This window comes from Triticum aestivum, chromosome 5D, assembly GCF_018294505.1.
Source record: "Triticum aestivum cultivar Chinese Spring chromosome 5D, IWGSC CS RefSeq v2.1, whole genome shotgun sequence".
In the NCBI taxonomy this organism is placed as follows: domain Eukaryota; kingdom Viridiplantae; phylum Streptophyta; class Magnoliopsida; order Poales; family Poaceae; genus Triticum; species Triticum aestivum.
The window spans coordinates 301,078,664-301,101,858 of record NC_057808.1 but is presented as its reverse complement, the minus strand read 5'-3'; the positions used below and the strand labels follow the sequence as shown (position 1 = coordinate 301,101,858).

General features: G+C 49.6%; 2 protein-coding genes across 2 annotated transcripts; both read left to right on the top strand.

Moving 5' to 3' along the window:
* Positions 1-705: 705 nt before the first annotated feature.
* Positions 706-7,444, top strand: LOC123120525 (putative leucine-rich repeat receptor-like protein kinase At2g19210). The gene is made up of 13 exons (XM_044540535.1): positions 706-712; positions 1,256-1,820; positions 2,145-2,644; positions 3,896-4,031; positions 4,208-4,279; positions 4,366-4,437; positions 4,523-4,594; positions 4,971-4,978; positions 5,090-5,352; positions 5,672-5,798; positions 6,068-6,136; positions 6,224-6,413; positions 6,977-7,444. Exons 1-13 carry the CDS (start codon positions 706-708, stop codon positions 7,365-7,367), a joined length of 2,472 nt encoding a protein of 823 aa, XP_044396470.1. The 3' UTR covers positions 7,368-7,444.
* Positions 7,445-10,248: 2,804 nt separating this feature from the next.
* On the top strand, positions 10,249-12,525 carry LOC123121325 (subtilisin-like protease SBT1.7). Its single transcript, XM_044541259.1, has one exon. It carries the CDS (start codon positions 10,249-10,251, stop codon positions 12,523-12,525), a length of 2,277 nt encoding a protein of 758 aa, XP_044397194.1.
* The last annotated feature ends 10,670 nt before the right edge of the window (positions 12,526-23,195 follow it).

Below are 23,195 nucleotides of genomic sequence, written 5' to 3'. Positions count from 1 at the left end.
TGGTGAATTAAAATAATTAAATGTGAGAGCTCCTTGAGAAATTATTGACCTGGTCCAAATCAAGTGACCAAGTTCTAAACTGAAGATCTCAATTAATTATGAGGACTTAAACATTAGGAAGCATAGTTTATAGTATAAAAGAATTGAATGAGAGTTTTGAGAAATTGTTGACTTGGTCAAAATCGGGACTTGCGGATCGCTCACGATCGCTCACGGACCTTCCAAGCTCTGCCCGGCCGCTCAATTGCCTCGCAATTCGTGAAGTAGTTGGATCCCTCACGAGAGTATAATAAGTTAAAACTTATGAGTTTCAACTGAAACTTGTGATTTTCTCGCTCATTTTTACTAAGTTTCATAGATAAAATTTGAAGGTACTTTTTTGTCGGCCGTAGCCACAAAAATCATGATTTTCGCTCGTACTAAGTTTTAAGAGTTGAAACTTAACATTTATTTTCAAAATTCATCAAAACATATTCAAATGGATTTTATTTGAAAGCCCTCATCACAATAAACACGAATATGCAAATAGAACTTAATTTGGACTTTATCTTTAAAAGTTTAAAAGTTTAAAAGATATAAAGGTTTGAAAATCGAAAGCCAAAAATAAAAGCACGCACAAGGGACTCGGTGCCCCCACACTTGTACCGCCCACTGCTTTGTTAAGCCCGACCCGCCCCAAGGTATGGTCAGGTCTAGATCAAAGCGATGGGCAGTACAAATTACAAACTTGACCCGATATAATGGAAAATTACACTTGAGTCCATGAGAGGACCCCTAACAGAGATGAAAGATCACAACTGGGTCTGAATCTTCTCTCGAATGAAAACAATCTAGTCGGCGCCTGGGACAGAACCACTTGGTCCGACAAGACCTCCCTATAACTGCATTGCCATGGACTCCATCCTGAAGCACACTATCTCCCTCTGGCATACGTACGCTGTTTAATTCAACACTAAATTGATAACCATTACAATCTCATGTCAGGCCTTTATGTCAGAAATTGTGAGATATATTCAGCTCAATAAATCAGAGTCTAATTCATTTATCGACTTCTAGCAATTCACAGCGTACGTATTCGAAAGAATTTTTTACAGAAGTTAGAAAAATGAAAAGTTCACCAGAGAGCCTCCTGAGAAAGTACAAAAATAATCAAAAGGAAACTGGGCTCAGCTCACTACAGCCCGAGATTTGATCCATTTCTTGCTCCACCCGCGTTCCATTGATTTTTACCTAACATGTTTCCCCATCCGTGCAGGTGAAGGATTCATCAACATAGATTGTGGGCTTCCAGACGGATCCAGCTACCTGGACGAGAAAATAGGTCTCAACTATACTTCAGATGATGGGTACATAGACACAGGAGAGAACCACAATATCTCTGCAGAATACAATGCGCATGAACTGCTCAGGTCAAGTTTGAACCTCAGAAGCTTCCCCAATGGAGGCCGGAACTGCTACACCTTGTCTCCTGCCACGGCAGGCCTCAAGTACCTCGTGAGAGCAACGTTCATGCACGGGAACTATGATGGCAAGGAGCGTGATCTCATCAGGTCGCCACTGGTGTTTGATGTCTACATGGGGCTCCATTTCTGGGACCGGATCTACGTCAACAGCTCGACTACGATTTACGTTGCTGAGGCCATCATTGTAGCTGCGGTGAGCTCAGTATCAGTTTGCTTAATAGACATTGGCAGGGGGACTCCCTTCCTGTCATCAATGGAGATGAGGAAGATGAAGAGCTCATTGTACCCAGCAGCCATGCACAATCAGTCCATCGCGCTCCAGGAACGGCACAGTCTTGGCGCAAGCAGCCTAGTTAGGTAATATTAAGTTCAGAGACTGACATATTTTCCTAGCAAGTACTACTATATACTACTCCATCCGCCCCAAAATAAGTGACTCAAAGTTAGTACAAAGTTGAGTCACTTATTTTATTTTGAGACGGATGGAGTACTAAACATTGAACAATACTCGTACCTGGAAATACAGAGGGAGTACTAAACATTAAACTTTATACTAAATCAGTGACAATTTAAACTTTGCAACGACAATTGATATGGATCGGAGGGAGCACAGTTTGCTATTTCAGATGTTGTGAAAGCATAATAATGTACATAAACATGAACTCGGTTTTACTTCTGCAGGTATCCGGATGATCCCTACGATCGTTTGTGGTGGCCATCACAAGGTACCTCAGGGTGGCTGAATCTATCTACAACAAGTGAAATTAAACGATATTCAACCGATCCATTCGAGGTGCCAGTTAGAGTGCTCCAAACTGCCGTCACCTCGCCTACCACCTCCACCCCTCTCAACTTGTCATGGGAAGTTCCTTCTGGCTGGCCGGCCACGGTACTGCCTGGGTACTACCTCAACATGTATTATACCGATTTCCAGGAGCAACGGCTGCGGGCATTTGATGTATACTACAATGGCTACCTGTGGGTGCCAAATAATCTGTCGATCACACCAAACTATCTCTTTTCAGACTATTCAAATGCCACAGCTCCATTCACAGATAACAGTGGTTTCTACAATGTCCGCATCATCGCTACCAACACCTCTGTGCTGCCTCCCATGCTAAATGCATACGAGATAAACTACCTCATCCAGCATGATGATACTGCAACCGATACACAAGATGGTATGTATACATCTCGATCTCCCAAAGTTTCCAGCCAATGGAGAAGAGTTCACCGCATAATTGTGAAGTCTCAGTTTTCCATTTTTCAAGCATGGGAAGCGAAATGATAAACACAAATATGTAAAGAGAAACAGCTAAGAACTCTTACCCTGAAAAAAAGGTAAAATAGATTTAGGAAAATGTCTGGTTCACCATAGCGCTAGCGCATGTTCCCACCATTACGAATAATACACTTCACATCATCCCAAAGATTGCTGAAAAGAATAACAGGTAATTCTTTGTGCACTCGCAAAAGTTAAGATATAAAGCCATTTCTGCAAACATCAACATGGCAGGTACGAAAGTCAATTTTGGGCACAATGCAAAAAAAAAAAAATTTGGCTAGGTATCAGATCAACACTTATTTCCTTATAAATAAGTTCTAGATTTAGTTCATGATGTGTGGTGTCATGCTTTCAAATTAAAATTAAAATTCAAACTAACAGTATGTCAGAAGACAAGTTTATTCAGAAAACATCTACCTTTTATTTATTTTTCCTTTCCTTTTTATTTATCACTTGTCAGAATGTTCTTACCTTTTCTACTCTTAATGTAGAACAAACTAAAACTTGAAACACCAAATGTATAAGGCTAGTAATTTTCAGAATTTTAATGCTGATTTGATATTTAAACCAATATCTTTGCACTTGTGCACAAAATACATCTCCAGCATTCAGCTTCTTGAACTACTTATTTCTCTTCATTGCAAATGATTTTTCATCCTAATTAGGTGCGCATAAAACTAAATGTACTTCATGTCTTCATTAAAAAAATTCAGTTACTATTTGGTAGGATGGGGGCATGCCTCCCTACTCAGGATAAGTAATTGCCGCTAGCAGTTTCCATGTTTATCAATTACTTTAATCAGGACCCTCTAGTCCTTCTTTCAAGGGGTTACAACCAGCACCATATGTAAATATGCAAATGCACTTCTAAAATTTTACAACTATTCCACTGCATTTCGTGCATACTGCATACAAAACTTATATATACTGCTAATACTTCACACATATCATGTATATTCCATAGAATAAAAGGAGAAACATCACAGATAATTCACATACGAATACCACGTTAAAATATTCACGCATTTGCATTGCAAATTAATAGGGTTTTCCTCAGTTTAAAAATTAATAGGGTTGTCAACTTATATTATTGTACTAGTACGTGCTAATGTCATGCTTTTTTCTATGCCATTTTTATTCTACTTAGTTGAAGCAATGATGAATATCAAAACTGAGTACCAAGTTGAGAAGAACTGGATGGGCGACCCATGTTTACCCGAAAAATATACATGGATTGGATTGACATGTAAAAGTGATGGAGTCACATCAAGAGTTAAAACTTTGTGAGTCTATGGTTAATTTTTTTTCATACAATTTTCAATTTTTGTAAACTGGCACTGAATATTGGTTCTAACTTCTAAGTGTGTGAGATTATCCAGATTTAAACCCTAACTCCAAATCATCCAACACATTATTTCTCCGAGATAGTAACACTAACAGAGTACATCATTTTTTTCAGGGACATGTCCAACAGTGGTTTGCAAGGTGTGATATCTGAACAATTTTCTCTTTTGAAATCACTCCAACACCTGTGAGTATAACTTGCAACAAAATCATTGCTAAGTTAATAACTCAAAATTCTGTTAGTTAGTGGTATGTTTCCAAAATCTATTTCAGGAATTTGTCATTCAATAATTTATATGGAGCAGTGCCTGATTCTTTAACAAACTTATCGTCCCTTCGTGTCCTGTAAGTTCTACCCTTTGGCTGTTTATGAAACAAGGAACTCATACAGATTGATTGGGGATGATTTGTTGTCTTTTTTCTTCTGCAGTGATTTATCGGGGAATCATCTTGATAGTCCATTTCCTGAAGCTTTATGCATGGCAGGTTCACTTACTTTAAGGTTTGGACCTCTTCCTGCTCTTTAACTTTGCTGCATAGATGCTGATACAATTTTGAAGCAGACTTCCTTGAGATCAACTTGTAAGAATTGGAATGCAACATCTACAGATTTGGGGTGAAACAAAAGTCAACATATTAAGTGTTTACTTTTAGACTCTGATGTCTAGTAAGCTGCCCCTCCGGAATATCCATATATGTGTTCATCCAATTCATTAGAGCAAAATTCTCTGTAATTTTAGGTATGACGCCATGAATGGAGATCCATGCAATGGAAAATCGCCAGAGAAGAAAAGCGTACTCCTCAAAATTGTCGTAGCAGTACCAGTGGTGATAGTGGCATTGTTGGCATGTACATTGACAGTGTTTTGTTTCTGCAGAAAGCAAGGTAGATATATCTCCTGTTAATTCCTACAAAATTGGTTTATTTCAAGATAGGAGTTCTAATTATGTCAACAAAAAAATCCTTTGCTGCAACACATGATTTATCATGATACAGTTCCAAGTGTGCTACCGGGATGTGCTAATCTACCATGTCCAAAAAGTCATGAAGACTATAAAGGTCACGTACACACATCCGACAGCCGTGAATTCACATATGCGGAGTTGGTTGCAATAACAAATAATTTCTCCACATGCATTGGTGAAGGAGGTTATGGGCCTGTCTTCCATGGTGAATTAAAAGATGGTACTCAAGTTGCTGTGAAGATGCATTCTCCAACATCAGCAACAGGAAAAGGGATGGAAGAGTTTTTAGCAGAGGTATTTAATTTGAATCTATAGAGTATGACACACAAGTTAGATAAGCATGCATTCTTGTGCAAAATATATGTTTAATTTTCCAAGGAATTTTCATGTTATTCTTAGTATACTGAAAAGATCTGTGACATTAGGGGTAGTTTGTAGATCATTAGGTAAGTTAAATGACAGATAGAATTAACAAATGCATACCCAATGTCGTAAGGTCAAAGGGACAACGATTCCATCAATTTCATATGAATATATTTTTGAAACTGACTTCAGAACTACAAACACTTTTGAAGGGTCTCAAACTCTAAATTAGTTTGATTTTACTTTGTAGGTTGGGAGCTTAACAACCGTGCACCATAGGTATCTCGTTTTGCTCGTCGGCTACTGCACTGAGAAGGACCATCTATCTCTAATTTATGAGTACATGCCCAATGGAAGTCTTTATGATAACTTAAGAGGTTCGTAATTTGAAAACTCCAAAATTTATAATGCCGGACTTCCTTGTGAAATGCCTTTCCTGAAGAAAACACCATAATTAGTAGTATTATGTTTCGTTGTTCTTTAGAAATCATGCAATGTACAAAACTTTTTACATGATTTTAAGTCTTCATTAAATGCATCTTGTATCACAATAATCATGTTTGTTGTGGAGATGATGATGCCAATCACTTTGTGGTTGCAACCTGACAAATTGTTAGCTTTTACAACTTCAATTGTGGTGCTTCAGGCAGAAAGGCAATTGTTCAGACACTGGGATGGCGTGATCGAGCACAGATTGCACTTGAAGCTGCCCAAGGTATACTTTGGGGAAAACACTAAATTTCTTGATTTTTGCTAGTTAAATGCACAAAGAAATATATGATAATGTGTGCTTTTTACATAGGTTTGGACTACTTGCACACGGGATGTGTGTTACCAATAATTCATAGAGACTTGAAGTCCCACAACATTCTTCTAGGACATGACATGGTTGCCAAGATCTCAGATTTTGGATTGTCCAAGTCATACATCAATCTGGCACAAAGTCACATATCTGTGACAGCTGCAGGAACTCTAGGCTACATCGATCCAGAGTTTGTTTTCTTACCTATTCTCTTATAATCATGTATAAAGTTATTAGGAAGTAAAAAAACACTTCACTGTCAGAAAAAATGTGTATTGAATGATGCTATATTAATTAAATAAAGGCCTCATGGTAGGCAATCAGACCTTTGTAATGAACTCATGCACATGCAAGCGTCTTTGATTTAGACACCAAATTAATATTGAAGTTCCCACCAGAAATTCTAGTTCCGCCTCACAATTTACTGTAGCTGTGTAAAAAAATTCTAGGTTCAAACTCATTGAATATTACGAGTAACAAAAATGTGGAAAATCCAACAAACAGTACATTAAATGGAAAAATAAACCATGCATGCTACATCGTAAAATAAAAATAAAACATCATGCAGATTTGGTGCCCAAAGCAGAACTAGATTGCACCTGCACAACAAAGGGTGGTGATATATGAATCCTGATAATCAGGCATTGTTGGCCCGTGTGTGCATTGCTTCATTTTGTACTTAATTGCATAAAATTCAAATAGCTTTGACGAAACCAACTAACCAGGTACTTTTGTTCAACTGCTCTTATCTAGGTACTGTGTTAGCGGCAGGCTCACCACAAGTAGTGATGTCTTCAGCTTTGGAGTGGTTTTACTAGAGATTGTCACGGGTGAACCTCCAATCTTACCGACCCATGTGCATATCGTGCAGCGTGTAAAGGAGAAGGTTATCATGGGCAACATTGAGACAATAGTTGATCCACGACTACACCGTCAGTATGACTTCAGTTCCATTTGGAAGGTTGTGGACATGGCACTGCTTTGCACAAGAGAGTCATCTAGTGAGAGGCCAACAATGAGTATGGTGGTCTCTCATCTAAAGGACGCCCTAGAACTGGAAGAAGCACGTGCAAGTGCAAGCACCATTAGCCAAGTCGGTTCTAATGCCGACCTGTCAATCAGCTGGGTAGCATCTGGAAGATGAAGCCTAAGTCATCCATTCTGAAATTACTCTTTAAATATTAGTCTATCCATGGACCTGTACGCCTGTCTAATGGAGTCATTGATATGTGCACAACTTAAGAGATGTATCTGTGACGTATAACATATCATGCATCCTGTATCCCATAGAACTATGCAATGTCTGAAACTTTAGCTTCGTAGGTGATGTCTTAAGAGTATTTCAAAGATCAATCAGAAAGACTGCCTGAAAAAGACTATAACAGGGTATCGGAATTGCCACTTCCAAATGTGGAAGTTCTTCTGCAAACCGGAGCAATATGTAAAGCTGAAAAAATTACCTGGATCTATATTTTCTGTCACTTCTCTGCAACAGAATATCCTGTTGCATACATACCAAAGTTCTGTTCAGGAGCATCTAAAAGCAAATGAAAGCTCGTCCAATGTTAAATGAAAAAAAAAAAGACGAAACATGATGAATTCTCAGTTGCTAATACGAACAAGCACAAACGATTCGAACCTGCAATTCGCTATTTTACAGCTAAAAACGCCAGGAATTCGATTGAGCCCGAGTTAGACCATCTGGTGCGTAGCAATGCATAGCGAAACCATGCTGGAACATACAACTGCAACACATGGATATGGATCAAAATTTGAAGCATTCGATGAATCAGGTTGCGGTGTAACCTAGTTACCTCGACAAGGATACGCTACTGCAAACTGTGGCAGGAACTCGAAGCCTTGCCACAAGCACCAGATGGGAGAACATGGCCACCCGAGGCTGTGTAGGGCGTGGGCCGCGCCGCCGCGGGGCGCGCACCGCTCACGCTGGCGACTCGCAAGTCAACGCCCAAGGGGAGCGAGAGAAGCGTTTTTTTTTTCTGTTGCTGGCGCGGACTGCGCGTGAATGTTACGGAGAAAATGTCGGGTATATATCCGGTGTTTCCTCGGAAATGGCTCCATTTTTAAAAAAAATCAGAATTTAACTCTTTAAATTTCAAAAAATTGAAAAGAATACACATGTGCAAAGGGATGTATATTGAATGTTTGTAAAATTTAATGATGAAATATGTTTTGACATGAGCAGCGAAAAAAAATCATGTAAGGGCCCAGGATTTGAAGATTTAAGGAGTGTCTATTCAAAATTTCAAAGATTAAATTTTTTTGTTACAGTGATATATCAGAATTGATGGTAACATGAAATTGCTTCATATTTTAGAAAACAGACATAAGAAGCATTCGGCTTTAAATTAAAGTCAACACAGCATACTCATAAGGTAAGCAATGAAATTACAAATGAGCTACGGACTACTTATAGAGTACATCAAGATTCAAGAGGGTCATGAGTCCGTAAGCGCCGCAATTACGAATGAGCTTTTTCCTATGGTAAGCATGAAACTGCTTTCTTGAGCAAGACATTCTCGCCGCGTCATTGTCCTTCCTCTTCGTTAGAGGACACCATTGCTGCAAAAAAAAAAGGCACCATTCAAAAATGTAATTAGCTGGGCAAGAAGGGAACAATCCTTCGGTACAAATTTTGTTGCGAATAGTCCAGAGGGCCCGGGTCAAGGGCGAAGCCAGGAAAACAGGTCATCGGGGTCAACACGAACAAGTATAACTAATATATCCTCTCAAAATAAAGTAGCAATAATATATGGCTAGAATGTGTAATTTTTATTAACTAACATGTCTACAATATTTTTAGTAACCTCACATAAATAAGAAACCATAGTAGCCAATGTATCATAACAAAAAAAACCTCTGATTACAAAAATAGGTACCTCTTTATTTTGCTAGCTTACTTGACGTTGTGATTGGGGTGTGACTTGAGGCACTAATCTAGATTGTGTAATCCATGTGATTATCCATCTAGACCTTCAAGTAATTTTAAGAAAAATCCACATGTCAAACAAACCCTAAAATAATAGGAGAATAGGAATTTTTAGAGAAAAAGGAGAATAGGAATTTAAGATGTCAAATCTCACTCCTTCAGATTAATAAGATGGATAAATTATTTTTTCTGTCACTTACAAATTGGATCTGCAGACCAGATGGAAAGGATTAGTAATCGGGGGCGGTCGGCGGCGGTTCAGGCTGGGGACGACAAGAGGCTAGCGAGAGGACATCATTGAGCAATCAGTTTTTTTTAATCACTAAAAAACTAGCGATCAATCTTTTTTTTTTTAGAACTCACACCACTTTATTGATTCGTAACAATGTTCATAGGTACACGAGCTGGGTCATGGGGATTTCCCAACCAAACATGTCTACCAGGACCTAAGTTACAAGCATACTTGACAAGATTTCATCAAGCAGCGATCACTGGTCTCATTTCATCCTAAACTTCACCAGGGCTGCACAGGGACTGAAAATAGCCTTGCCTGCCCGCATATGCGATTGTGTGACAGATTAGGCAGTTTGTTTCATCCCTAGGTGCACAAAGCTAGAATGTAAACTGAAAGCCATGTGCTCTTGCATGCGAGACAAGGCAAGTGGAGGCCGTTTCAATCCTTCCTTGTTTGGTTTGGAAGGCTGTTCATCACGAATACTTGGTACAAAACAAAGCTCAATAATTCTTGTTTCGAGGCTGCATTTGCCTTCCACTAGCTAAGGTTTAGTCTGGAAGAAATCCACATCTAGGACCATCCAATAGCTGTAGCTGAGCCACCATGCATGCATGATGATATATTTAGGGTAGACATGGTAATGCAAGCTTCAAAATTAAGATAAAATTTGATGATGCAAATATTTTTCTCTTGGCGATGCATTTTCTTGCTGATCTGAACACGCGTGCATGCCTTGTCCGGTAGCGTCACGCTCGGCTGCTCAAGCTCTATAAAACCCAACAATGGCTTCCATGGTCTCCATCCTCTTGCGCTGCTCACTCCACACATAATCCAACAACAATGGCTTCCATGGTCTCCATCCTCTTGCGCTGCTCACTCCTAGTTCTCCTCCTTGTCCAGTCCACACACTCCTCCGTCACCCCGAAGGCCAAGAACGCCATTGCCGAGGAGCACAAGCCGGCTCTTCCTTCCAGCTCGAACACCTACATCGTCCTCACCAACCACCTCGCCAAGCCGTCCAAGTTCGACACCCTCGAGCACTGGTACGCGTCCATGGTGGGCAAGAACGCCAGCCGCATCCAGTACACCTACGGCACCGTCATGCACGGTTTTGCGGCTCGTCTCACCGACGGCGAGGCCCAGCGCATGGCGACCGTCCCCGGCGTGTCCCGCGTGTACAAGGACAGGCTGTACCACACCCAGACCACGAGGTCGCCGTGGTTCATGGGCCTCCACGACGACTTCGGCGCGTGGCCGGACGCCGAGTTCGGCGACGGCGTCATCATCGGCTTCGTAGACACTGGCATCTGGCCGGAGCGCGCCAGCTTCAGCGACACCGGGCTCGGCCCCGTCAGGTCCACCTGGAGGGGCAAGTGCGTGGACGCCCCGGGATTCAACGCCAGCTTGTGCAACAACAAGCTCGTCGGCGCCAAGTCCTTCACCGATTCGAGTCCGAGGGACATCGATGGGCACGGAACGCACGTGGCGTCAACGGCTGCAGGCTCCGAGGTTCCCTCGGCCGATCTCTTCAAGTTCGCGGGCGGTAGAGCGAGCGGCGTGGCGCGCATGGCGAGGATCGCCATGTACAAGGCGTGCATCCGGGGCGGATGCTCCTTGTCGGCCATTACCGCGGCGGTCGATGCCGCGGTGAGCGACGGCGTGGACCTCATCTCCATGTCCATCGGAGGGCCCGTGGAAGCCTTCTACGACGACCTCGTCACCGTCGCCACGTTCGGCGCTGAGCGCAGAGGCGTCTTCGTCGTCATGTCGGGCGGCAACTACGGCCCGAATGCGTCAAGCATAACCAACGTGGCCCCGTGGATGACGACCGTCGGCGCCGCCACCACGGACCGGGTGTTCCCGGCGACACTCAGGCTCGGGAACGGGGTGGTGCTCACCGGGCAGTCCCTCTACAACATCCCGTTCTCCCAGGGCGCGGGCACGATCCCGCTAGTGAGCAGCGACTGCGGCAAGTACGGCGACCTGACGCCCGACAAGTTCATGGGCAAGGTCGTGGTGTGCTCCAAGGGTGTAGGAGCTTGGGCCGGCTTTGACGTGGAGAGAGCCGGCGGTGCCGGGATGATTTCCGCCGATAGTAGGACACGGTTCGGGGACGCGGTGAAGGCCCAACCCTTCAACCTTCCCGGTCTCCAGCTCAGCTCCACCGGCGTCAAGAAGCTGGCCGATTACATGTCGTCCGTGGCGTACCCGGTGGCGTCCTTCAACTTCACCTGCAACACGGTCACCGGCGAGAACCGGGCGCCGATGGTGGCGGGCTTCTCCTCGCGGGGCCCCAACCCGATTGTCCCCGAGATCCTGAAGCCGGACGTCATCGCGCCGGGAGTGAACATCCTCGCCGCCTGGTCTGGTGCCGCCTCGCCATCTGGCTCCAACATGGACCCGCGGAGAGTGGAGTACAACATTCTCTCGGGGACGTCGATGGCGTGCCCGCACGTGGCCGGCGTGGCGGCCCTGATCAAGAAGCGGCACGGCGACTGGACGCCGGCCATGATCCGTTCGGCGCTGATGACGACCGCAGGCCCGCTCGACAAGAACGGCAGGGACATCGTGGACAGCGGCAGTGCCGTCGGCGCCGCCGTCATGGGTGCGACGCCGCTGGCGGCCGGGGCCGGGTTCGTGCTCCCGCGGCTCGCCATGGACCCGGGCCTGGTGTACGACGCCGGCACGCAGGACTACGTCGACTTCCTCTGCACCCTCAACTACACGGTGGAGCAGATGCGGATGTTCGTGCCGGAGCTGAGCAAGTGCGCGAGGACGATCCCCGGCGGCGTGGCCAACCTCAACTACCCGTCGTTCGTGGTGGTGTTCGACGGCCGCACCCGCGTCCGCACGCTGACGCGGACGGTGACCTTGGTGTCGACGCGCCCCGAGAGCTACAACGTGACGGTCGCCGCGCCCGACGGGGTGAAGGTGACCGTGACGCCGGCGACGCTGGAGTTCAGGTGGCCGAAGGAGAAGAGGAGCTACAGCGTGCAGTTCAGCAGCGAGGCGGGAGCGAAGGTGAGGCCGGCCGGCACGTGGGACTTCGGCCATATCGCCTGGGAGAACAGGAAGCACCGGGTCAGGAGCCCCGTCGCCTTCAAATGGGACAACTGATGCCATGCTTGTAGGCCGGGACTCTGAGAGTGAGTCTGATTGCCTCAACTCTGAGAGTGTAATGTTTTGATACTTGAGAGTTGATCTGTAACGAAGAAGAAGAAGAATCAGCATTTCATTGTGGTGAACTTGTGATGAGGAGAAAGGAATAATCATCATGTTATTTTTCTCCTGTCCAATTGCATCTACAGTAACTTCGTATGGATCATCGTCCAACTTCATGGAATGGAATCATACATAGTTTTAATCCGTAGACCCGCGTTTGCATTTTGCATGGCTCTCTCAGTGGCTGACCATGCGTATTTCCTTGGTGATGCATTCATGTTTAGCTAGGTTAGAATACTTGAGATGTACTTCTATCATGGATGGTACTGTACGTGTACGTCTTACGTCTAAGACTGGTGTTGCTTCCGCGCGCACATCATCTGCCGTCGTATTGTGGCCCTGTTTGGTTCGGCTGTGGATTTCTAAAAGCAGCTGTAAAAAATTTGTTGTGGAAAATTTGATGTGAAAAAGATGTGAGTCATTTGGCAAACCAGCTGATACAGCTTTTTCAGATTTTGGCCCGCAGCGGAATCAGATTTTGGAAAGCCCGTCCTGGGCTGCTTCCGCTTTTGGTTCAGATTTTGGCAGCGGATTTCTGGAATCGGATTCTGTTGGGTTCGCCCTTTGGTTCAGATTCTGTTGCGCGACGGCGGAATCCGTCCATAAAAGCTGAACCAAACAGGGCCACAGGATATAAGAAATGTCTAACAAATATTCTATCGAGACAAATGCTACTTGGAAAGAAGCAGATTTGAAAATAGCTAACAGCATCATATTAGAAAGTATCAACACCTATAATGTCTAACAAATATAATATAAAAGTATATTTAATGAATGGTACTGTATGTCGTATGTCTAAATAGAACATTCGGGTCGGTCGACTAATTGGGTTCATGAACATGATAACACGTTCTTCGGCCTTCTTCTCTCTCACAAGCCTTTCCTCCTTGAGTGCACGCCTCCGCTCCTCCGCCTTCAACTTCCTCTCTTCGGCCGCCAACTTAGGCCTGCATTTCTCGTCTTCTAAAGACTTGAGCTCATTCCACCTTTCCGCCTTCTCTTCTTTGCGTTCGATCACCAACGATTTCTTGGTCAGTCATAGACACAAGCTCTTCATTGTAGTTACCGCCGAAGGCTCCTCTCTTTTTCCTCTCTCTTGCAATCTTGTTACCATCGGGCCTCTTATTGGGATTTTCATCCTCCTCATCATTTGCTTCAACGATATGCTAATCCTTGACCTCTGCGAAGTGGCCTTGAAGTTTCTCCTAATCCACTTCTCATTGTTGGCAAGTTCTTTGTAGCAATGGTGCAACATGAAGCCCTTGCCACCATTAATCTTGTTGTGTTGCTTGTATAGCTCTTGGACCAGAGGCACATAAAGATTTTCACCACACGCGGTGGCGAATGGTTGACTTGATCAATACAACCGAATCATTGGTTGCATTGCTTTTGGATGGTGCCCCGACAGTGCCCAAAAGAGCCTTGAGCGCGCCTTGATGGGACGTCCACGATGGTCCTATGGTACTCTTCCGTCCTACCCCAATACTTCTCTTTTGATTGATCTGAGTCAACCGATGCATCAAGCGTCACGTTCATCCAAGCTTGACACAAAGCAATCTTCTTCTTGGCAATAGTTGTGTGTTCTCGGTCTCTTCATGCTTGATTGTGTCTTCATGGGATTATCGACCTCCTCGGCCTCCTCCTCCTCCACTTCAGAATCATCCTCCTACCCACCCTCTATTGTTGAGAAAACATCGGATATTCATATTGAGGGGCGTAGGGGTGGCTAGCGACGGGGTACGAGCAGTCGGACAAGTCGAGGCGCCGAAGTTGCCTTCTTCTTTGCCTCCGCCTCGGCAAGCACCTTAATGGCCGATGTCGCCTTCTTCGCCCGCTTACCGCCAGCCAAATCAAGAGAAGGGCGACCTGCCGTCGCTGGGGCCGGCCTTGCCACCGCTCTTGCTGCTGGCCTTGGTTGACGGTGGGGAGGACCGAAGCAAGTTTTTGGTCCCCAGCCTCTTCCTTCGTGCGGGCAGCGGTGCGTGGGTCGACTCCGGCGGCGTCACGCCAATAGCGGTGACCGGCGAGGTGGCGGAAGTCTTGCAGTTCATTCCGGCCTAAATCAGGGGCATCGACGGCAAGAATGGGTGGCGACGACATGAAGTGGTGGTCGTTCGGGGGCCGAAATATTTACTATGGGAGGCACCGGTCGAGTATATTTGAGAGAGTTGGGCTGCCTTTTGCGGCCAACTCATATATTTTTTATGCTCTAACGGTTTGAGAGATCGCTAGGTATGACAACTTCTCGAAATGAAGAGTTAAAGGTTGGGTGTGGCTAGATCTCTATCGACTGAGATGTAACAAGTCTCAGTCAAGTGATAAAATATATAAAAAAGAAAAAATAGAATGGAAATTTTGCACGAATCTTCACGTAAGATCCCACGATTATTGCAGCGGCTGAGACTTGGTAAGTGTCAGTTGACTGAGATTTAGCAATCCTGTTAAAGCTTTTAAGAGACCGGTTAGAGATGCTCTAAGCAGGTAGCTATGTCAGCCTATGACTTTCTTTTTTGAAAAGGAGGATATCCCTCGACCTCTGCATCAGGACGATGCATGCAGCCATATATTATTAATAGTGCGATCCAGCAGCCGAACATCATCGACCCGGAAAAAAGCGAAAAACAAACCCTAAGGTTGTATACCACGCGACAGTAACTCTCCTAGATAGCCACTAACCCTATGATATAAGACACAACATAAACGAAAAATACACAACTCCTAGGCTACGCCTTCAAGAAGGAATCATCGCACGTGCGCTGATGATGGCGAGTCCACCACAAGGTTAAACTTCGGATTTTCATCCCCAAAGCAAAGCTTCAATCCACCACCTTCAACAAAGGACACGATGCAAGCGCGCGATGACATAGCCCGATCAGAGATCTTGTGTTTCCATCGGAGTGCATAAGCTCGTCGTTGAAGCCATCTGTACCATCCCCCCTTATTCGGCTACCAACGCCTCGATAGCTGGATACATCTAGAGGAGACAACGGAAGACAAAGACGTCCCATACCTTCGATCCAACAACAACAGGCTAAACTTGACACCTCTGCCAGAGCCACCGTGCATCACCTGCCGACAACAGGCATGACTTGACGTCTCCATATAAGACGTCGTGTGTAGCATCCGCAGTAGCACATCCACCGATGGCTTCACCTGCCGACGACAGGCACCACCCGACAACTCTGAAAGAGGCACATGTGTCACCTACCGAGCTGCATCGAACCCGATCTGTTGATGGAAGGGATGTCCCATACCGCCACCAGCCTCAGAAGGCCGTCGCCATCTCGAGATCCGGACTCCGAGTCACCCACACGACCCCGGAGTCCGCTGCCGTTGAAGAAGAGGGGCGGCCGCCCCGACTCCGGGCGCTACAGGGAGCACCCACCGTCGCGCGAGCCACTGTCGTCGCCCATACAATGGCAACCGCCGCCGCGATCCCACTTCAAGCCCCGTCGACACCGGAGAAAGCTCCGGTCGCCATATGCGTCCTGCGGCGAGCCGGGACACGGGATCCCAAGATCCGCCGCCACAAGGACCCACCACCTAGCCAGTCAACCCCGGCGGAGGGGACGCCGCCACCACCATGGTCGGATCTGGGCCAGGCGTCGCCACCGCCAAGACCGGATCCGGGCTGAACGCCGCCGCTGCCACCGCCACCAACCACGCCCAACCCCACCTTCATCTTCTAGCCACGTCCAGCCGACCGCACACGCTACGCGCAGCCGATCTCCACCCGCGCCACCGCCGGGAGCCGCCGCACCCCCGTGCTTTGGATCTGCATGACAGCATCGCCGAAGCCGTCGTCCCGCGCCGCACGACATCGAGCGAGGAGAAGGGAAAACCCCGCCGCCGCCTACACCGACCGGATCGGCGACGCACACCAGCCGCGGTGAGGGAGGGAGCTGGGAGGCGGCGGACGAGCCCGGGCGGCTAGGGTTCGCCCCCTCGGTCGCTCGCGGGAGCGATGAGAGGGGTTACGCCCAATACCCGAGTTACTCTAACGTGTCTAAGTGCTTAAATTGGGGGAGAATTTCAATTCCCCGTCCTCTACACCAACTAGGGATGCATACGGCCTTTTAAGTATGAGTATTAGGATTTTTAATCTCGGCTACGCCTCGAGCCTAGTCCTCAATAAATGAGTGAGTACCAAAAAAGCTTGATCCTTAAGAATAAGTAGGAACTTAAATTCGCCTCCGTGGGGATTTGAACCGAGGTGTTAGGTTTGTACATCCACTCCTCCAACCAGTTGAGCTAGGCTCACTCCCCCTATGTTAGCCTATGACTAGCGATCAGGATCGAAACTAATTACTACATCATTTTTCAACTTGAAGGAGCATGGTAAATGATCGCAAACAACACACATGTTTTCTTTTTTGAACACACACATGTGTTGTTGTCGTGAAACTAACGGGTCGATAGCTGCTCCCTTACTCGGCCGATGATCCACCATTTTGACCGAACGTTTCCCCCCTGCGTAAAGTGAGCTCGTATTCTTTCATCTCCTAGTTACATAGAGAGAAGAGAGCTCGCTCATGTATGGATCTGCATAGATTTTAGCCAGTTATCGAAAAAAGGCTTTCGCCCCGCTTTATAAATAAAGCAAACCACCATAGTCAAACGGTACACATAAGTTCACCCACACACACAGTCGCACGGATAAAGAGTACGAATAGGTTCTGCTGAGGGCACAGCTCAACAAGCCCAAAAGAGAAAAACAAAGAAACGACCGCGGGACAACCGCAACCGCAACATCAGAGGGGAGCTAATCTGGCTCGGGCGGTGGCGGAGGGAGCGGCGGCGCCAAGTGGAGGGCCATCGCGCGAAGGTCGGAGATGATGGTGGTGATGGCGTCTCGGTCCTGGTGACGGCTAAGCGGCCGCCAGAGCTGCAAATAACCACATAATTTGAACACAGCATCAGTAGCGCGTTGGAGAGGAACCCGCTGAATGACAAGCTTATTACGCACAGTCCAGATCAGTAGCGCGTTGGAGAGGAACCCCAATGAGCAGCCACCTAATGTGGCGGCCCGATATGGGGGTGGCCTGGATCTCGGCAAGGAGGTCAGGGAAGTTGGTGTTGCACCAAACCCCACCGATCACCTTGCGGAGGCAACCCCAAAGGAACTGGGCGGACACGCACGAGAAGAAGATGTGATTCGAAGTTTCTTCCGTCCCGCAAAGGGGGCATAGACCGTCACCCGGACCATGACGCTTAATCACCTCCACGCCAGAGGGAAGACGGCCACAGATCCATTGCCGCATTAAAATCCTGATCTTGAGTGGCAGACGGATGGTCCAGGTATACTCGAAGATAGCCGGGCTAGGAGAAGGGGCAATGGCGCGGTATAAGGACTGCGTGGAGAAGCGGCCTGAAGGTTCCAGGCGCCAAGACAACCGGTCAAGAGGCTGAGAGAGGTCAGGCTCATGAAGAGCGACGGCATCAAGGAGATCGTGCCAAGCGGCGACTTCCGGGGGGGGGGGGCAAAAGGCCGCCGGAACGCGAGACACCCTAAGTCAATAAGGGCCGTCTCAACAGAAATCCTCGGGTCAACGGCGATGGAGAAGAGGTCAGGGAATCTCGCAGCGAAGGGGAGGTCCCCAGCCCAGCGGTCTAGCCAAAACAGCGTGGATGACCCAGTTCCGATCGAGATGGATGTCCCATTACGGAGGACCGGTAGGAGCTGAATGACAGATTGCCAGAACTGGGACCCTCCGGTCCGGGCGCAGAAGGCGAGGGGTTGACCACGCAGGTATTTCTGGCGCACGATCTGCAACCACAGGCCGCCATCGCCATTCGCAATGCGCCAGAGCCAACGAGTGAGGAGTGCCAGGTTCATGCGCTTGGAGGACATGATACTAAGACCACCTTGATCCCGGGGCTTGCAGATTTCAGACTAGCGCACCATATGGTACTTTTTCTTGTCGCCCTCGCCCGCCCAATAGAACCGGGCCTGGACCAGACCAATCTCATGGTGGAGAGTCTCGGGGAAGCTGTAGAAGCTCATGATGAATAGGAGGAGGCTGGAAAGGGACGAGTTGATGAGGATCGTACGAGCCGCCTTAGAGAGCCAACGACCCTGCCACGGCTCGATGCGGTGTTGGAGCTTGAGCACCGAGGGTCGTAGGTCGGCCACGGTCAGGCGGGAGTCACTAATGGGGACCCCCAGGTAGGTAGTGGGGAATGTCCCCAATCGACAGTTAAGCCGGTTAGCGATGCTCTGGCTCTCATCGGGCGAATAGCCCAGAATCATCACCTCGCTTTTATCAAAATTTATTCTGAGGCCTGACATGTGCTGGAAACACAGCAGGAGGAATTTGAGGTTCGAGATCTCAAGCGCCGAACCTTGGACCATGATGATGGTGTCATCAGCGTATTGGAGGAGGGAGACGCCTCCTCCCTCCACCAAGTGTGGGGTAATGCCTAGTATGTGGCCGGCGGCCTTGGCCTTATCCAGGATCGAGGCCAAGGCATCAACCACCATATTGAACAGAAACGGGGAAAGGGGGTCACCCTGCCTAACCCCACCGGAAGTGGGGAAGTAGGGCCCGATTTCCCCGTTGATGTTCACCGCGGTATGGCCGGAAGACACCATCTGCATGACCCGGGTCACCCAGCGATCATCGAACCCTTTTCTAAGCAGCACTTCCCGAAGGAAGGGCCAACTAACCATGTCATAGGCCTTATGGAAATCAATCTTCAGGAAAACCGCCTTGAGGTTTTTGGATTGCACCTCATGCAGGATTTCATGGAAGACTAAGACCCCATCCAAGATATATCGGCCCTGAATGAAGGCGGATTGATTCGGGTGGGTTATGCGGTCAGCTAAAGGGGCCACCCTATTGGCGTACCCCTTGGCAAGGATGCAGAAGATCACATTGATCACCGTGATAGGGCGGAACTGGCGGATGTCGGAGGCGCCCGGGACCTTGGGGATCAAAGTGATAATGCCATAGTTGAGGCGCTTGAGGTCGATGGAACCGACATAAAACTCCTCGAAGATGGCCATGATCTCCTGTTTGATGGCGGGCCAGAAGGTCTGAAAGAACTTAACCGGCAAGCCGTCAGGACCCGGGGCGGATGATGGGTTCATCCCTTTAATTGCCAGCCACACTAACTCCTCAGAGAACGGGGTCGTGAGAGCCGCATTGTCCGCGGCCGAGACACACTGCGGTCCAACCCAGAAGTGTGGCGCAAGAGCTAAGCCCCCCTAGGGGGGCTGCAAACAGGGCTCGATAGAAGCCGTCAACATGGGCACGGATGTCAGCGGGCCGCTGGAGGAGCGTCGCGCCATCCCACAGAAGTGGAATGGTATTACGTCGCAGCCGGCCATTGGCGATTGCCTGGAAGTAGGCGGTGTTGGCGTCACCCTGGAGAACCCACTTTTGGGTACCTCGAAGGCGCCAATACGCCTCCTCGTCGGTGTATATGACCATAAGCTGGTCTTCAAGGTCATAACGCTGCATCCACTCGTCAGGAGAGAGGCCCACCGAGTCGTCCCGAAGATCCAGGGCCTGAATGGAGTCAAGGAGGGCCTTTTTGCGGAGACGGAGGTCCCTTCCGAGATTCGCGCCCCAGCCCTTCATGAACTGACGGGTGCACTTGGCGCAGAAGTGCCAGTCATCCACCGCCGAGATGGATCGGTGAGATGCAAGGCGGGCTTCCAGCCAGCGGCTGCGCACAGCCTCAACGAAACCGTTCTGGTTAAGCCAGAACGTCTCGAAGCGAAATCTGGGGGCAGAGGGAGGGCGTTCATCCAGAGAGGATAGAAGAAGGGGAACGTGGTCCGAGCCAATACGGGTGATGGTGCGGAGGGAGGCAAGGGGGCACCTCAACTCCCACTTAGGAGAAACCAAGACCCGATCCAGCACAGAGAGCGTTGGGTCGGCCTGGCGATTGGTCCAGGTGAACCTAGCACCAATCCTATCTAATTCCCGCAACCCAAGGTTCGCAATACAATCGTTGAACAACTGCATGCGCGGGAAGTTAACTAAGCCGTTATTCTTGTCCTCCGCAGAGCGGAGAAGGTTGAAATCGCCACCGACGACGACCGGGAAGCGGGCCGCGGATACCTTCCTCGAGAGCTCGTCGAGGAAGGACACCGAGCGACTGTGGTCGGCGGGGCCATAGACTATAATGATCTCCCACTTAAAGTTCAGCGCGCGCTCGAAGACTTCCATGCTCACAAAGAACTCACCCATGTCCATGCTCCCAACCTCAAAGGTGGCATCCTTGACATCTAATAGGATGCCACCAGAGTGCCCGGCGATCCCACTAGAAGGGAGCCAATGCCAGGCAAACAGGTGGGAGCTCAGGCGCTCAAGCTCGGCCAGGGTGAAGTCAGTTCGCATGGTCTCTTGGATTGCAACTATGTCAATGTGCTCGTCACGAATATATTCGATGAGTTGGCGGCGACGGCCATCCTGGCCGAACCCGCGGATGTTCCAGAAGAGGGTCCGCATCAAACCGCCATTGAGGGGCTACTTGACCCCAGGACACGAGAAGCGCTCTGGGCGTGGAGGGCGGTGGTGCGAGACCGGGTGCGGCCCCGAATCTCCAGGGGGGCGGGAGCCGCCGGACGGGATGACTGGGGGTCCGGGGTAGGGCCGCTAGCCTCCGAGGAGGAGGAGGCCAGGCGGGCACGGGTCTCGGCCAGCCGGCCATCCAGGATTTCCCGGGCGTGGATGGCCTCGACCTGGACTAAGGGGGAGCAACTTCCCCCCTGAACACTATATCAGAGTCGGTCGCGACCTTGGCAAGATGTCCAAGTGGGACCGACTCCAACGCCGAGAACGAACATGTAGCAGAAGAAGGAGGGATGACCGGGGTACCTGGCTCGAGGTTACGTGCCGCAGCCCGGAGCTCAGCCCGTTCCGAGATGGGAAGGGCGGGGCTGCCAACCGGGCGAGCAGCGTCGATCCGGGCACTGCGCCGCGAGGAAGTCACCGGGGTCGACGTCGACCGGCCGCGCCTGGCGTAGGCCGTGGACCGCGGTGGGTGAGGGGGCGCCGCTAGAGGGGTAGCCAGGGTGGAGGCGCCCCCACACCCTGCAGTAGTCATCGTCGAGGGGGAGACAGCAGGAAGGCGAGGAGAGGCAGGCGGGGAAGCGGCCGCCAGCGCCACGTCCTGCCCCACCCGCACCTGGAATGCCGTAGGGGGCGGAGGAGAAGCCATCTGGACAAGCAGTGAAGTAGGCCGCTCCCCATCGAAGACCACAGCAGGAGACGCGGGAGGAGGCACCACGGCGGGGGCCTCGGGAACCGCGGGCGAGGGGATGAGTCCCGCGGGGCGGGGGGAAGCCGGCGGAGTAGCTTCAGGCTGGATCGGGGAGGAGCCCAGGGCGGGAGAAGGGGCCGCCGGACCGGACGGGGGAGGCGCGTCCATCGCATCAGGAGAGCGAGGTGAGGACGCCGGGATGACGACGAGCCCGACACTGGAAGTGTCGCTGGCCAGCGGTTCCGCGATCGGAGACGAGGGCAGGAGCGGGAGGAGCCCCTCAGGCAGGGCCGCAAGGGACCGACCGGTCGGTCGCCCCCCCTGGGTCGAGGTAGAAGGAGGAGGCGCCGGTGAAGGGGAGTGGGAGGGGCTATCCTCCGATCCATCCTCGTCGTCGGAGCGGTGGGAGCGGGGGTGGTGGCGACCGTGATAGTCGTCGCTAGGGCCAGGGCGACCACCGGGAGGGGCGTCGTCAGCGAAGCGAGGGCGACCCACATGGTTAGGCGGCTCGGGAGCAATGCGGAGGTCGAAACCTTGGTCGTTGAAGAAGACTCGGATGGTGGCCCGCAGCTTGCCGGAGTCGAGGCACTTGACCTTAACTCGCACCTCCTCCTCCTTGCGAGGGAAAGCTCATTGACAACGACCACCTTGCCTAGAATCCGCGACATCTGATGGATGACACGCTCAGAGCGCGTGATGTTGGGGAGCCCGGCAATGAGGATCCAGGCCGTGTCGAGAACGGCCACCGCCTTCGGGTCGAGAATCGGCTCGGAAATGTCGACGACGAGCTTGTTGAGGGCAAGTGTGATCTGGTCGCTGCGGGTGGCGTATCCGTGGGAGACGGCGTCGGGGAAGACCATAGAGAACACGGTGCCGGAGATGGGGGTGACCGCCCAATCCCACTGGCGACGGTACAGGTGGTTGAGCTCCGCCTCGATCATCTCGGGGGAAGCCATACCGTAGATCACCGTGACCACCGCCTGGAGGGATGGGGTGGGGGGGCGAGATGTCTGGGACCTCAATGTGGAAAAAACCCAACCCCTCAATCCCGCGACCATACATCTTTAGCTTGTCGGGAATCGGCCGGTCCGGGCAAAGGATGGCGGGGTGGGGGTCCTTGCAGATGTAGCAGCAGGCGGGGTTGACACAGTTGACTTGAGAATGGCCGACGACACCACAGTTGAAGCACGGTGGACCGGGGAGGCCGGACACCGGACCCGGGGGCGGAGAGGAGCCGGGGACAGGAGGATTGCGCCCGGCCAGGTTGAGCGTAGCCCGGCCCTGTCCACGCCGCTTCTTCTTCTTGGATGTCCCTTGGCATCCTCGGGGCTGCCCCCCACCCACGGCACCCG

Coding starts and splice junctions, on each gene's coding strand:
- LOC123120525 (XM_044540535.1), top strand. Junction 2,645..3,895: donor TGCAACCGATACACAAGATG/GTATGTATACAT, acceptor TATTCTACTTAG/TTGAAGCAATGATGAATATC. Junction 4,438..4,522: donor TTATCGTCCCTTCGTGTCCT/GTAAGTTCTACC, acceptor TTTCTTCTGCAG/TGATTTATCGGGGAATCATC.
- LOC123121325 (XM_044541259.1), top strand. CDS start 10,249: ATGGCTTCCATGGTCTCCATCCTCTTGCGCTGCTCACTCCTAGTTCTC.